General features: G+C 43.9%; 1 protein-coding gene across 1 annotated transcript; it reads left to right on the top strand.

Moving 5' to 3' along the window:
* Positions 1–2,341: 2,341 nt before the first annotated feature.
* On the top strand, positions 2,342–14,909 carry LOC146183986 (chromosome-associated kinesin KIF4-like). Its single transcript, XM_084608459.1, has 6 exons — positions 2,342–2,567; positions 5,908–6,098; positions 9,706–9,873; positions 10,881–11,142; positions 11,732–11,842; positions 14,728–14,909. Exons 1-6 carry the CDS (start codon positions 2,342–2,344, stop codon positions 14,907–14,909), a joined length of 1,140 nt encoding a protein of 379 aa, XP_084464585.1.
* The last annotated feature ends 2,110 nt before the right edge of the window (positions 14,910–17,019 follow it).

Below are 17,019 nucleotides of genomic sequence, written 5' to 3'. Positions count from 1 at the left end.
CACTTCCCAGACTATACTCCCCTTCTTCGTCTATTTCCAATTTTGTGACCTTGCTATAAATTTCCTGCGACATTATAGAATAGTCAATGGTCGTTTGCCTGTTGCAGAATTCCCACGCGATTTGGGCTTCACATTTTGTTTCTCTATTTACTATAACTAGATCGTGTCGCTCAAAGAAATCTAGCATTAGCTACGTGGTGGCGCCACCAGCACTAAAGAAGTCGTACTAGATAGAGTTCTGGTTTTCGCCGGCATGATATCGCCATCAAATTGTATGTTAGCAATGCGCAAAATTTACGGAAATGTACGGTTACTTGCTTAATTTCTTTTTAGTTCCGTAACAGATCATTTCTTATGACGTAGTGTGTGACAAAGCTTACACAAAACACCCCTTTACTCAAACGAAATAGTGACGATCTTTGATGTATCGGTTGCATGCTCGTCTCACAGTAAGAAGCACAGGAGAAAGAATCCCGGTATGTTCGGAGTACTTTCAGTTACTTTTATTTCTTTCTTTCATTTTGGATTTTCGCGTTACAACGAAGAAGAAAAACAACGCCGGTACCGGCTTTCCTGCGACACGGGGCCCTTACGCTTTAGCATAAAAGGCACTGTATCGGTGACTTTTCTCCTTGGACAGCTGACTGCATCGTAAGAGAAAGTAGAAATGTGGGAACGAAAACACCAATGGGAGCAGTACTAGAGGGCTACAGAGTAATTTTGACCACCTGCGGATCTTTGACGTGCACTGAGATCGCACAGCATACAGATTATAAGAGGTAAAGGCGGGGTATTTGTCACACTTCTCGGTGCACTCCGGAACCTCGCCTTAAGGGAAGAGAGGTAGGAGCTACTGAAAGTTGTGCCATAGTGGAATACTAGCGAATTATTTCGAACACCTGGGGATCTAGCGGTCACTGACGTCTTGGCAGCATGCGAAACCTTTTTTAATGCGAAAACCTTTCTAGGCTCATGAAGTGAAAAGCTGCGCAAAAGCAGCTCTTGTGTGTGTTTCCGTGTTCTCGCTCGGTCCTTGTTTTATTCCAGCAGTTTTAGAAATGAATAAGCTATGCGCGTAGCCTGTGTATCGCAACTGTGCACTGATGTGTCACTCGCAAATAGCGGGCGCACAATCAGGGAGGTTATGAATTAAAGCGACTACTGGTGGTAGGTAAATAATAAAAATTATAGGACTCGATAGAGTATTTCTATTCCTATCGACTAATAATGATAAAGAATGATGAATAAAATTAACTGCTAACGGTCAATATGCAAAAGTATACGATCGTAATGACCGTAGCTAATTGTAAATGAGTAAAAATGTTTAGCTATGAATGGTAAGCACTAAAATGACTAGACATGACTCGTCATGACTACGAAACGACCAATACGTCAAACGACGACTTGAGTGTCCGCAACTAACTAAAAAGAAGTAACAATGCTTAGCGATGGGAGACAAATGATAGGAGATGAGGGGTAGGCTTTCGCCGTTCTTCTCTTATGATTGACATCTAAGAGACGCGAGAGCTTCAATGCGCTAGGCAAGCCAAGGCTGCTGTGGCCGGGAGTTTGGCCTGCAAGGGTCCTTGACCTAATTAAGATTGGGTGTCCATGATTCCGAGATACCTAGCCAAGATTCTTTGCCTTCCTTCTCGAAAGCCTAACTTAAACAGATTGGATTTGCCCTTCCACATGCGCTCCACGTTCACCCCCATGGTGCGTCTGCCTACCAAGCGCGCAGGCTTCTGCGTATATTGCTCTTCGGCTAGTCACGTTGTTATGCGGGAGCCCGGAGCCGCTTTGGAGATCCGGCGTGGAGAGCCGACGCAGCTGGTTGCCATAGCGATGGCGCATGCGCAATTAAAGCCTTGGCCGACCACGACGAAACTCGCGGAACTAAGCCAGGAAAGCTTTCACTTTAAAAGCATGAAAGGGACGCCATAGTTGTGCACGGGCAGATTCGTCAGCTGGTTGCTGCTTTGAACCACTCTCTCTGTTCCTGCTTATTTAACTCGAGCGTAAATGTATTCTTTAAGCAATTTTCTGTTGTTGTTTTTTCCGCATTCATCTGCTTTTAAGCGCTGGAGAAGCTTGATGAATTTAAGCGTACCGGATTTGTGAGGCTCTTGAATGAATGCGTCGGCTCATTTTTGAATTTGCAGTGAATTGCGGCAACTCATTGCAATGCCAGATGCGCAGCACACCTCTTTGTAGTAATGTTTCAAGCTACTGCTGTACCTCCAAAGTTTCTCTTTCATTTCCTCGTTAGCTGCTTTCGGACAAAGTTTCACCCTTTGATTATCATTTTTCTCTGCAGACCTCTTGCTCAATCAAAACCGGAATGGAGAAAACTATCCCCGTGAAAGTGGCGCTGCGCTGCCGCCCACTAGTGTCCAATGAAGTACTGGAAGGGTGCCAAGTTTGCACACGGACAGTGCCGAATGAGCAGACTATGGTTTCACGTGGTGAAAAAATGTTCAAATTTGACTACGTTTTCGGTGAAGAATCGAGCCAGGCTGAGGTCTACGAGGCATGCGTCTCCAGCCTGCTGCCCAGGATATTTGAAGGTGAGCATATAGAGCCTGCCCACAAAAATAACGATTAAAAGTTTTCATTTCTATCCCAAGGGTAAACTTGGTTCTGGAGACACGAAAATGTAGCAGCATCGTTATTTACCTTTCTTGCATGGCCGTTAAAGAGAACAACGGTGTTGGTGCATTGTTGTAGTGCCAAAATTGTTACTACATTTGTCATAACGTCAGGTTCTGACGAACTCGCTACCTTTCGGAAATGAGAGATTAGCGCCATTTTTCAAGCGCCTACAAATCTTGTTAAACTAGTATTTCTGGTTTCCCTTGCCTTGGTGGCTATGTATGGTAGTGACGTGTAGGTGGTTGATTTTCTAGAAGACGTTATTAAGGTAGTAAGATAGTATAGCTAAATTAGGCTGAATTATTTTGTTGCCTAGCATGATGAATTAAATGAACTTTTGCACGCTAAACGTTATTTAAGGGTAATGAACAAAACGCTGGTCATTGCAGTCATGCTCCGAAAAGCAATGATAGACCGCAGTGTTCCCGCACCACTTATCTGTTCTTGTGGTGCTGTGTAGAGCATGACGAAGCACCGCAACAACACAAGACGTAAGATGGCCAATGTGTGCCAGCGCGCTCCTAATCCACGAGTAAAGAAACAGCTGAGAAAGGCGCTTAACAACAGTAATGCGTGAAAAAGTTGCTTTATTAAAATCGGTGGGAATTTTTCAATAATGTCTTCTTGTGAGTAGCTCCGAAACACGCACAGCAAACAGAAATGGTTCCATGCATGCACATTACACTGGTTTACATTACCTCCAGATGCAGAATAAAACATTTTCTACGTTATTTAAACATTGTAATGTATTTGCAGCCGTAGCAAACACTTTCTCAGTAACCAAAATTTTGTGACTTGAAATGACTGCACAATGGCTGAATTTCATGGAAACAAAATTTAACAGCACCTGTACATGTATTATTATTTTGAGAGGCGAAGAGAGTCAAAGACGATCCTCAGACAGTGAGGCTCCTTATCCAGTAAATTCAATGGACATTCAGATACAACAAAAACACAGTTACAAACAAATTACAGGATTGCATTTAATTTCACTTAAGAGCTTAATGGCGAGAGCCTTTGCACCTTCTTTTCTTCTACCTCTTCTCTTCTACCTGTATATTGTCTTTGTGTACTTGTTATAATTTCGTTTCTCTTTCCTTTGGTGTCGTGGTCGGTGACATCGGCATCTTAGGACTCCTCTGCTTGACACGCGAGACTGAAAGGATTTACATGGACCATACTGGACTTTTATAGGAACTAGTCTTAAGTAGCCGAATCGGGAAATTATGTCGACGTCAAAACGTATTTCGGCGTCCTGGCCGGATAAATTATGTCGACTTTAGAACCAATTGCGACGTCTGCCGGACACATCCGGCGAACCAATCTCGCGTGCGCGAGATTTTCGACGTGATCCTTGAAAGGTTTTTGTCTTAAAAGAACGGTATAGACACAGAACATATTTTGATGTATGCGCGTGAAAGAACTGCTCTCTCCGTTTCTTCGAAGCGTTTGGATAAGAGGCCTCTGTCGGAGGAGCTGCTGCTGTGCGCTTGGAAGGACAAGGGGAAGGGTGTCCAGGCAGTGCGGGCTGTCTGCCGTTTTTGGTGCGCCACCAGACTCGATTCGAGCTTGTAAAGCGAACTATGGTGCTTGTATAATTTTTCCATAGGCCTTCTCCCACATCGTCACCCATCTGATCCTCTCTTTCTCCCCTTCCTCAGGGCAGAGTACCAGGTCATATTTTAAACATTCCGGCCAGCCTCTCTGCCTTCCATGTCAATAAACCCATCTATTGATGGAAGAGATGAAATGTGCTATTTGATAGCTGAAACATCTCAAACGAGTCAAATTCTGTACCTTAGCAAGCCTTGGCAGGCGAACGGGAGTAAATGTCCTGCATGCCAGGATTATAACTCACTATAAATACCTCTGGTGCATTTTACGGTGTAGAACTTGCCATGGCACTATATCGCTGCCGCATATTATCTGCTGAACAGCGTCATTTATCTGCTTCTCTAGTGTCATCGAATGTCAAACTAAGCCTATAAATTATATAGTTACATTTTCGCTCAATCCATGCCGAAAGGAGGGCCCCTGGTGTATTCTTGGAGCCAGATTCGTTCATTCAGGGGAGGTTCTGCGTAGCAGCTAAAGCATTTAGTGGTGATTTAGCTTTGCTCAGAGCATAAATGGATATAAATATATGATCTAGCGTTCATTGAATTAAATTTTAATTCGCGTATTTTGTACGTATGGTTAGGCTTAGCGAAGTATGTAACGGGTGATTTAGGCTTTGCTTAGGATGGAGGCCTAATTAACGTATTTAGTCCAACCTTGTCAAAACGTATGAAGGGGGCGACATTCGAAGCGCAGCTCGAAAGTCTGGCAACTTAGCATGAGAAGAAACCGGCTACCGAGATGGCGTGCAAAGCTTGTCCTGGGGCTGGTTTGAAAGCCACACGTAGCGAGGTATTGAGCCAGCCCAGCAAATTTGAAGAGTGCGTGTGGTTAAGCGTTTGCAACAAAAATGTTCGATTTCTCTCATGCCATAAATGAAATTACAGCAGACACAAAAAAGTCATAAAGGATTGAATACCGTTTTTCCTCTGCCCACATAACTGTTTCATTTGCCTATAGTTGGTGAACTACCGTAAGTGCAACATGCAGCAAGAATTCAATCTGGAGACAGCAAAAACACTGGCAGTGTAATGCGCTTCTCAAGTAGCAACAATATGCATCATATTGTGCACCAAAACTGAACAGTTTAGTACGTGTTGCACATTTCTATTAGGCGTCTGTAAGCTGAAATCGCCGTGATCGAGGTGTGTGCACGAGAGAAGACGTATGGCATTGAAAACCAAGAGGGCCTAGGCAAAAGTGATTTTCTATTCTTTTTGGGGCTTTCTTTGAAGAATGCGCATTCTGTAATCATTTTTTCATCAGGAGCGCTCTCAAAAAGAGAAAGCCTTACGGCTGCCATTGGTTCCAAGCCCTCTACATCGCATCCAGACCGTGCACATCCATCACACGTCGCATGCACGCCTAAGCTAATGCAGTGGCTGTCTCGGACTTTGATTTTGAGCAGATTCACGTTATAAATTTTTTAACTTCGTGTCCGTATTGTCGTCATACCCAAATTTGTCAGGAAATGAGGCGCCCCCTTTGCATCTCTTAGTTGTAGGTATAGTTTGTGCGTTTTGCTAATTTTCTATGAGGCCCCCGTCCGCTTATACTTGCTAGATCAAATTTTACATTTTCAATAAGTTCACGTCAGCGATTATGTTTGAAACCAAGAATGTATCTTCTATGTTCAAGGCTACAACGGCACCGTTCTCGCCTATGGCCAAACGGGCTCTGGAAAAACGTTCACTATCGGAACGCGCTCGTCTTCCAATGACACCGGCTGTGACGATGCGAGCATTATCGCCAGGATAGTTGACAATATTTTCAAGCATATCACGACAAGCACAGAGAAAATATTCCTTGTGCGAGCTACTTTCCTCGAGGTGAGTGCATTGTATGCAAGACAGCAAATACGAGACGTGTATTTCGCGAAAATGTACTAAATATGGCCAATAAAGTTTAAAGAGCCAAACTGTGAGAGCTATTCTGCTGTAGGTATATATGACTGTCGATAATCAGGTCATGAGTGAAACGCCACCGATATATTTGTTGAGATGAAGACTTCATTCCCAAGTGGTGCTTCTTGAACTAGTTCCCTATAAATAGAGAAGCTTTGTTCACTAATGTGTTGCACAATTCGACCATTTCCTAAGCATCGCACAACGAGATTGCGCCATTGCGTTTGTCGTCAAAATACATGAATGCTGCTTCTGAAGGAATTATTGACTTTAAACTTTTACACAACCACCACATAGGCGAATTTTGGCGTTTATTTAATTTAGCAATCTGAGTGGCAAAAAGATCCAGCTCTGTTTCGATTCGAGCGCGATCGTAGTAGACTTTGTGGGCAAACCAAGCACAGTCATCAAATCTGGCTGATGAATCATTTGCTTGAAGTCTTGGCCCTTCAAGCTTTTACTTGTCTATGCTCTGCTTTCTGTGTATATGCCTATTTCTCTTGAAGTAACCCTGTATGTTATGCCTACATCAAGGGTTTTTTCTTTATTTTGCTGCAAATTCCTTGAATAAGCAGGCGAATATTCTAGTGCAACTGAATTTTCTTTCATGCTTTTGAGATACAAACTGAACCTAAATGTAGGAGGCATCAGGTTTGTAGTTGTACAACTGGCTTGTCATGGATTTAATGTCATTTCTACTTTCTCGCAGATATGCAAGGAAAATATTTTTGATTTATTCTCCACAAGTTCATTCCGAGAACCATTGACGATACGGGAGGATCACGCTGGCACGATAAGGGTAAGACTTCACTAGTGCATTAAATTGTTTTGGGCTAACAGCATGATTAGGAGCGTGCAGCTCGAAGTACGTCGGCTATGATTATATAGTTACGTGATTATAATAGGCTGCTCCTATTTTGGGGTACCCGCATTAGCAATGATGCAGTGCTTATGCATTGTGCTGCGCTCTTAAACCTTAATACAGAACTGTAAGCTTAAAATTAGAATTTCCCAGCTAACTAAACAGGCAGAAACATAAGCGTGATCTCAAGCAAAAACCATCTGGATATCCAGATGCGATTCCATCTGAGGCACCCTCAGCAGGAAAAGTACATGGAGCCTTGTCAGCCCTACTGAAAAACCAAAAGTTCTACCAGGCAATAACTTCACACAATCTCGCCTAATCGCATAGACTCTCATACGGTGGACATCATTATCATAAAATATTTCGCATAATTTATAATAATACACAAGAGTATATGAGATCTAATGTAATTATATGCGACTTGTATGTGATTGCTTATGCGAATTAAGTGAGATCGTGTGAGAAAATGTGAGAATGTTGCCTCCCATGTCTTCAGTACCCTACTGAAAAACCAAAAATTCTACGTGGCAATAACCTCATAAAATCTCATCTAATCGCATCGACTCTCATACGGTTCACATAATTATCATAAAATGTCCTACATAATTTATGATAATGTAGAAGAAGCTATGAGACCTTATGCAATTATATACGACTTGTATATGATTTTTTATGTGAACTGAATGAGATTGTGTGAGAAAATGTGAGGTTATTGCCCCATACAGTTATTTCAGTAGGGTAGGGAGGTGCTTCATTGAACCTAATAAATCCAAAGGCAAACAAAGCAGTAACTTGAGGAGGGTACTCAATGACTTCAAAGGCACGGATCACAGCTCGCCGGCAAACTAAAACAAATATAATGTACGACCGTAGATGAAGATGAGGAATTTAGAACATGCACTAGAGAAAAAACACCATAATTAGGATGTAGAATTCCCCGTCGTAGAAATAAAAACGGCATTAATGAGTATGAGGCGAGATACGACACCGGAAGACGACCTGATAACGGTCGGCCTTCTGGCCAACCTCAACGATCAAACCCTGGAAGATTTTACGGCCAGTAATGATTGCTGGGACTCGGGATGTTACCAAATGACTGGAAAACATCCATAGTAATGTTCATCCCAAAGCCGGGCATAAAGATAAAAAAGAAAATTTAAGACCAATCACTCTCACGTCATGCACCGATAAGCTCATGGAGGTGGCAGTAAGGCAAAGGCTGTCCGACTATTTGGAACAGCATGGGCTGCTGCCGCCCTCCATGTTCGGCTTCCGGCCACTTTTATCAGCGCAGGAGGTGCTGCACCAAATCAATAGGGAAGTTATTGATCCCCTTTTAGAGAGTTCAGAGACAAGGCGATTTTGACCCTGGACCTGATGATGGTCTTTGAAGACGTTAAGTATTGTAAAAGTGAAAATTTCAAACGGCAACAATTGCGGCGAGAAATATTTTAGCTACATAAAAACTTAGAAAATCAGAAATCTTATATCAGATTTGGCAATAAAAAAATTAGCTGAGGTTTAGCTTTAGTTCCATGCGGTAGGTTGCGTAAGCAAAGCCGACGTAGCTTCTCTTTCTGTTCTTATTCTTCTTCTTCTTCTGCTTCCGCGGCACGGCGGGCTACCGACCGGGTTTACCCGACGGCTTCAAGAGGGGCCCCATCTGGGGTCGCTGTAAAGGTCAAACGTGGCTACCGGCCAGATTTACGCTATGGGTTGAAACCTGGCGTAGTATTGCTTAGGCAATAAAAATTCGGGCCAATCGATATGGGAACACGGGGAACGCCTCAAGGAGCTGTTCTTTTCCGCTGATCTTTAACGTTGCCCTCATAGCGCTCCCAGAGAAGCTCAACGCCAGTGAATGGCGTACGCAACGCCATCTACGCGTACGATGTTACCATCTGGTCGTTTAATGGGTAACTTAGGGCAGATGGTGGGAGCCTTCAGAGAGGGGTGCGCTCCGAATAAATCAGAACTCTTGCAGATTGCAAAACCTAATGATCTAGGACAAAACATACACATTTACGTTAACGGCAATCCGATACCAGAAATGGACATACTTCGGGTATTGGGATTGCAAATTGATAACCTGGGTAACACTTACAAGACCCTGAAAAATGAAAGTCCACCTGCGGAGAAATAAGTAGGATGATTGGCAGGATTGCCGGCAAGAACGGTGTACGTCTTGAACAAGAAACCGTTTGCCTGGTTTAGGCGTTCGGCGTCACTCGTGGGGAGTACTTGGCGCCCTATCTCAAGCTTAGGAAGAGCGACCGTGGAACCCTTGACGCGGTGATTCGGGCGGTGGTTAAAAAGGCGCTAGGACTCCCTGCCAGAACCTATGCGGAGTGCCTGCTCCAAATCGGGATCCATAATAGCATACGGGAGCAGATTGAGGCCCGCAGATCAAAGCATATTTCTAAGCTGTCCGTGACCAGCATAGGCAGGCAAAACCTCTGAGACCTAATTCTCGGGCTTCTCCCCATCATCTCCCCGTAATCGAAAACATAGTGGACATCTGGGATATGTGGAAAATATTTGGACGGTTAAGCTGCTCTAGAAACATGAATTGGGAGCATAATAAGGGGAAGCTGCAAGCCTGAGAGCAGCATTTATGCAAAATAACTATGGCAGTAAGAGAGGCACATATATGTTACGTGGATGCAGCGGGTCCCCCGCGAGGACGGCATCTGCACCATCACTGTTGTGTACGAAGAAAGACAGGTGAACGGGCTCTCGGTAAAAACTAGTGACGCGCTGATGTTGGAGGAAGTGGCGATTGCACTGGCCTCCACCCACTCCGACGCAGCGTATATAATGTTGGACTCGCAACAGGTTTGCCGAAATTACGTGCGGGGTACGATAGCGCCACTCACCTGCAGAATATTATTGGCACATACGAGCAATTCAGATTCAGCTAATTGTAAAAAAAAAAAACAAATAATGTGGGTGTACGGTCGCCAGACGGTGGAGGGGAACGAGACCGCTCACGCGGTTCCCGAGCTTTCCTACCCGTGGTTCCGCTAAAATAATCCGGTTGCACCGCAGCAACTATAACAATCCCGCTCATAATTTATGCGAAGATGGAAACTCATTTCCGCATCTGCAGGGGGGAGCTCCCGTGAGCCGCCAAGGCTTCAAACCGGGTGTTTTAAAATCTCGCCATACTAAAATACGTACGTGGATCCGGCATTCACGGGTAGGTGCAAATTCTGCGGGCAGTATGCTGACCTATCCCACATGGTCTAGGCTTGCCAGAAAAACACAAATATAGCAGTTATAACGTCCAACTAGGGAGGGCTGGAAGGCGGCCCTGTCCAGCTCGGACCTGGAGGACCGGGCCCGGATCCAGAGAGCTCGAGCAGTGGCAGCGGCCAATAGCGTCTTGGAATGGGGTCTGCCACCCAGCGCCATCTCATCCCCATTTTCATTTCACAATTCATTTCAGCCTCACAATAAATGTATTCTCTTCCTTCTCCTAAACTTATAAAAGGGCTGTGACCAAATATCTACCTTGAAATAACGTTTTTTCGGGCTAGTTGGTGAGTTCATGTTCAAAGCGCGAAAACGCACATGGACACAAGAAATGAAACGGGACGAAGCGCTCCTTCCCGTTGCCTTTCTTGTGCCCGTGTTCGGTTTCGCGCCTTCAACTTATGATGAAATCTCTATACTTGGTATTTTTGAACAGTGAAATGTTCCTTGCATGCTTATTCGCAGATGAAAAAAGGGTGGTACTAGAAATGTTCGCTCTTTCTTTTGATCCCATTTTCAGCTTTCACGTTGAGCGCGAACGCTTGCTGATACACTGTCTGTGCTTTTGTTTCAACTTGTATGAACAGTTGACCAACCTGACGGAAGTAAGTGTGACCACTCCCGAAGAGACAATCCAGCTCCTCGAGAATGCCTCTGCATCTCGAAGCACAGCTTCGACCAACATGAACTTGCGGTCATCTCGGTCTCACGCAATCTTGACCATGATTGTAGAGCAGCGGGAGAAAGGAGATGGTGTCTCCACAAGGATAGCCAAGTTCCATACAGTGGATCTCGCTGGATCTGAACGAGCTGGAAAAACTAAGACAGTTGGCGAAAGGCTCAAGGAAGGTTTGTTGCCAATGTTTCAATGTTTAATCTGCTAGTTGTTGGTGGATGGCTCTAATGCTGGGAAAGGGTGAGCAGCTGGAAGGTAAAAAGGCAGAGTAGTCAAACTGAGGCAGAATAGTTCAGATGAGGGTGCGCTACTGTTACGCTCCGTAACATATCCAGTGATATCGACATTTTTGGACGAGAATGTACAGTTTTTGTGCAAGCACTAGTCCGCCATGTTCTCCATGCAGCTTTTATAGTCGACGTTTCGATAATTTGGTTTGAAAGCCAGATTTCAAACAATAAATGTAGGGTTGAATATTTCTCTACGAGGTTCAATACTTTGCTTCATTGCTCACGCAAGTGACTCAGGACGTCTTAACCAGTGTCCTACATGGCTTTTGTGATAAGCGAATTACGCGTAATAGTAAATTATCCATTGCGATCACAGCACACGGTTGTAATTTAGTATTTCATTTTCAAAGATACAGCGCTTGATATCAAATCATATCGTGTTCTAGGGTTTAGCTGTTTGGTTGTCCCTTAGCTGACATTTCATTATCAGTGTCAAAAGATGGATGAGTGTGTACTCCTAATTTGTTCACAGGAATCAAAATCAACAGAGGCCTCTCGTCACATGGCAATGTCATCAGCGCTCTATGCGATGGCGACCCCCACGTACCATGCCGAGACTCTAAACTGACGAGGCTGCTTCAGGGTACGTACAAGCATTTTTTGGCTGGGATCATGCCTGGGTTGCACGGTTGCGCATTGGGAATGTGGCACATACTGTGTACTTTACTGTGCACAGCGCACAATAATTGCTTTCTTCACCACCATCTCAAGTTTTAGAGAGCGCAGCTTTGACCAATACTTGGAGTTAATAATGCGGATTGCATTTAACGACTACATTTTCCACTTCCTTTGTCTGTCATGGCTCCATCCACAAAACTCTGCAGGACAAACATGGGTGCCTTAAGGAGGTTCACGAAAATTTTTATTTTTCACGTTGTTTTTCTCAGTCCACTTAAACATCGTTAAGTAAAGTGCACTGACAGCGAACGGACATTTTTATCCCAGTTCAGGTCTTTAATTTCACATATCTTGACTTATACTAGCGACTACTGATGTTATTTCCTTTCGCTGTGTCCTTGCTTTGGGTTATAGCTGTAGTTTGGCCCAGGTATTGAGAAGCTCTCGATTCTGCAGCAACCAGCTGCGCAGCAACCGAATTGAACTGCCCAGAATTTAATATTGTCGGTGTCAGGTTTTCTCATAGAGCTTTGTTTTTGTAATTTAGAATGACATTTGATCTAAAATTTTCAAAAGTATTTCGAGAATTACGTGTTGTGAGATTGAGGTATTGTTAGTCAGTGTTTAGTAAGGGTGTCCTCATAGTAATGCCCAACCTTTTTATTTTCCTCTAACGTTGTTAATTCACACACATATGATATTAGGAACATTCAATCTGCACCTCTGCTGCTTACGACTATATTGTACGGCACCGTACTCTTAGCGTATTTGATTTGTTAGTGATTTTTATATGTGCACATTGCTAAATCAGAGTAAGATTGACGAGAGCAACATATTCACTGTACAGACAGGGCTACACATAAATGGGAAATATGGAAGACAGAAGTTTATCCTACGACATTGACGTGATATTGGTGAACAAAATTTTGTTATTTGGGGCTTCCCTGGAGGCCTGGTGTCCTATCTCCTGAGGTATTTATGTTTTGGTGCCCTTTTACTATACTCATGTCTAAATACTAACGGCTTTAGTATAAATGAAAAAATGTAGAGTCGTTTATGCAATAAAAAATAAGAGCTGAGTTTCACTTTGATATATTCCAGTTTACTATAGCGGGATTGTGGATGATGCAACTCGGATGATTAGTTACGGGACACTAATCTATTTTCTCTTAGATCCACAATCAATAGTTTACTATACTAAAGGTCTATAATTGTTCACACTTCGCCGGGAGAGAAGTGGCAGTACCTATACTAAATTAGTGCGCGTTGCAGCTGCAAGGCATAGCAGTTGACTTGTGCGAGACGTCAGCATGGTAGTGTTGTCCATGAGAGACTCGCCAATGCAAACTGCACTGTTCTGCTCCAGATTAGGCGGGATTTACCATGCGCCCATCATGTGCTCTTTTTACAACTGGCAGCTGCCTGCCTGTCTGTGTGTGTGTCTAAAAGCTGCGCCGTGGTGAAAGCTCACCGATCAACCCTTGGCATTTGTGGCATTGCATTCTTAGAAGATGCATATTACGAAAGTACCAGGGTAACAGGGAAGGGTTTTGCCAGTGACTGAGTATACGGAGAAAGATGCCACACTATATTCTGAAAGGGTTGAAGCCGGTGTTAGAAATTTTCAGACGACGAACAGCAATGGTAAAATCATGCGAGTCTGAGCATGCGACCAATGTGGGAGGGGTTACACATCAGCTGTAGAAGAACGGAGGTTTGGGCTAGTTGGTGATCATCCATGTTTAAGTAACAGTGCAAAAGGAGAGAGACGAGTTGAAGGATGTACACAAATGCTTTGTGCACCTCCACCGTCGTTGTGTACCTCCTTCCACTCGTCTCTGTCCTTTTCCGCTGTTGCTTAAACATGGTATATACATCAGCTACGCTCTAATGTGTGTGACAGTACACTCAGGAGGAAAACTGTGCAGCATCACCCGTGCCATGGTGAGAACACAGTGATAAGACATTTTGTTAGTGCCGTCTGAGTCTCTGAATACCATTAAACAACCGTACATTTCGGCTGATACGGGACAAGTAACATTTTTATGGGATCACAACGTATGTTTCCCTCGATGTATTAGGGACTGTTCGAAATATGCAGAAAGATTTCTGCCCTCTAACAAGGTGCTGTGAGTTTTAGACTATGGCTGATAAAGCATATTTTATTGTTTATGCCCCTTCATTTTGCACATTGTAAGTTTGGAGGTATAAGTAAATCCTAGCTGGCTCAAAAATGGGAACCATTTCTGATAAGAAGCATTTAATTGCCACGAGGGTTTAACTAAAATAAGGCGACTACAAAGTGGGGAGGCTCTACAGTGATTAAAAGGACGCTGAGTACGTATTGGTCTGCGTCGAAAAATTTCCAATTTCTAGTCACACTGAGGCGAGCCTTGCCAAATTCGGAGATTTCTAAAGCTAGAAGACAAGAAAAGGGATATCGGTGAAACTATTGTGCCAGCCAATTTTACGAGCAAAATGCATTCGTGAATAAACAATTCAGAAACGAATACGCAAGGTCATGGTGCGCTGAAATTCAGTTCTAGACGGCGGCGGTCGGTCCTTTGTTTTCCAAGGACGCTTTTTATGGGATATTTCTAGGTTTAGCTTTCAGAGCGACCGTTATATTTTTGCCACTGAACTATTGCCAATATAACCAGAAAGACTTGGAGGACCAATATTTGCTAAAAGTAATTTAAAAACGTGATTCTCGATGTCCCTTGTATGTTCGTGGACTAGGCAACCTATCGTTTGGAGGTAGCATTATACGTGGTTTATGGTAACTACGTTACAGATGCGACACTTCCTAGCACTGAGTTTCCTCTTCCTCGTTCATTTTTATTTCTCTAGATTCCTTGGGGGGCAACAGCCACACTGTGATGATTGCCTGCATCTGCCCTGCAGACAGCAACCTGGAGGAGACCCTCAGAACATTACGCTACGCGGGCAGGGCTAGAAGGATAAAAAACAAGCCTGTTGTCAACTTTGATCCGACACAAGCACGAATCGCCCGACTTGGCCAGCAGGTGTGATCCCGTTTGATGTGTACTGTGGCCTATCCTTGTGTTAAAAATAGCATCTTTAAAGTTTGGGTGATTACTGCCCTACTGAAAAAATTGTATGAGACAATAACCACATTTTCTCACACTATCTCACTCAATTTTCATAGGAAATCACATACAAGGCGCATATAATTGCATAAGGTCTCATAGCTTCTTGTACATTATCATAAATTATTTACGATATTTTATTATAACGATGTGCACCGTATGAGAGTCTATGCGATTCGATGAGATTTGATGAGGTTATTGCCACGAATAACTTTTGGTTTTCAGTAGGGTAGTCTCGAAAATTTGGAGTAGGGCAGGGCATAGAGCAGATTTTGTTTTCTAAAATTCACCGGATAGACAATCAGGACCCGGAGCTTTGGAAAGCAGCAAACGGTCAACTGCGTCTTCTATTTTAGTTAAGGTTAATGGAGGACTTATCGCCTTCATTCATCCTCCTGAAGCGGCTTAATCATTAAAACAAGACACTTTACATGAACATCAACAGCATTACCTGTAGTGGCAGAAGAAAGACAGGTGTAGCGACTTGCAAACTCGGTTACTATTGCATCAAAATTAGTGAGCAAGGCAGCGCTACAATTACCCCCGCCTGGGTGGCGCAATGATTACGGCACTTGACTACTGTACCCAAGGACGCGGGATCGAATTCCGGCCTCGGCGGCCACTTTTCGATGGGGGCGAAAAGCAAGGCGCCCGCGCGCTGCATGATGTCAGTGCACGTTAAAGAACCCCAGGTGGCCGAAATTTCCGGATTCCTTCATTACGGCGTCTCTGATAGCGAGAATCGCTTTGGGACGTTAAACCCCATAAACTACCACCACCACTACAATAGAATTCAGATACTCGTTTGACAGTTGCATGGCGGCGCTCATTAAGCAATGCTTGTCTAGTTGGCTCCTCAGGCTGCAAAGCATGATCGCTACGAGACCGCACACGGCCCGCTCGAAAGCGCTCTGCATCGAACTCTTTAAGGTGGCAATTTACAATAGGAATTTCCTCAGTGTATAAGCCAGGAGACTCACATTCATTACGAAGGCTCAGCAGCAGCCGTTTTTCTTTACGAATTTGAAGACCTGAATCAACCAATCTCTATAGCTATGTTCCAAACTTGTTGCTTAAAGAACTCCCAAGCTGCAAATGACTGCAGACTCAAGGCGAACCAAGAATCCAAAGCTGTCCTCACGCGCTGTGCAATGTTTTCCTCGTCTACCAGCGAAGCATGTAGCTTCCATCGAGCCAACTGCGGCTTTATTTTTTCGTCATTTTTATTTATTTTATAAATGTGCATAATTTCAAAATATATACCACATATATTTATTACATTCTGAGACAGCAGGAAGCACCGGCAGGTTCTCTTTTCTATTGCCAGCCCAGCTGAAGCAGCAGCTACAAACCAGCAGCGTTTCATTCACGCTTCGTCTTCTCTCCGACAAGATGACCAACGATGATGATGAATATGTACAGATCAAGATGACGTGCACGCACAGTGCTTACAATCTTCCCCCTCTCGGACGAAAGCGATCATTGTGGTCGCAGGTTACAGATGGTCAGCGGTTAGAGACGACGGTCACGAACAGGCGATGCAGGGGCGTTTAGATAGTTCACACGTGATGCTTGCTTTAGAGGGCACTTTGGACCAATAAAGTGCGATGAGGCGAAATCCATTAGAGCGCGGTGGATCGTAGCCCTCCACTACGACACCTCTATCTCCCTCTCTTCTTTCACTCCCACCTTCCGCCGTTCCTTTATGGCGTCGTACATGTGTCAGCGGAGAGTTGTGACAGATACTGCGCCTTTTAAATCCTGTAAATCAATTTCAAACGTCGCTCATGCCTGCTGTACTAAGGCCTCCTAAACATCTTGGTCTGCTTCTATTAGCTTTGTGGTGCTGCTTTGTGGTGCTCAGCAAATGTTCGAGAAGCATATGACACACACTAGGCATGGTAGCTACTTTTATTCATTTTAATCCGAATTTTTCCCAAGCCTGCACAAGAATAGGAATACAAAATTGTATGAGAAGCGATCACATCGGAACTCTTTCTAAGCTATCATAACAGCAACTCGTCTGCAACGG

The sequence above is a fragment of the Amblyomma maculatum genome, chromosome 7 (genome assembly GCF_055883805.1).
Source record: "Amblyomma maculatum isolate TAMU_Amacu chromosome 7, ASM5588380v1, whole genome shotgun sequence".
Taxonomy (NCBI): Eukaryota; Metazoa; Arthropoda; class Arachnida; order Ixodida; family Ixodidae; genus Amblyomma; species Amblyomma maculatum.
Note: the sequence above shows the minus strand (reverse complement) of the source record. Positions and strands in the feature narration are given on the sequence as shown.

Excerpts from the sequence above, each read along its gene's own strand:
- LOC146183986 (XM_084608459.1), top strand. The coding sequence starts at position 2,342 with ATGGAGAAAACTATCCCCGTGAAAGTGGCGCTGCGCTGCCGCCCACTA. Across the intron at positions 2,568-5,907 it reads GCTGCCCAGGATATTTGAAG|GCTACAACGGCACCGTTCTC; the intron begins GTGAGCATATAG and ends TCTATGTTCAAG. Across the intron at positions 9,874-10,880 it reads TAATGTTGGACTCGCAACAG|TTGACCAACCTGACGGAAGT; the intron begins GTTTGCCGAAAT and ends TTGTATGAACAG.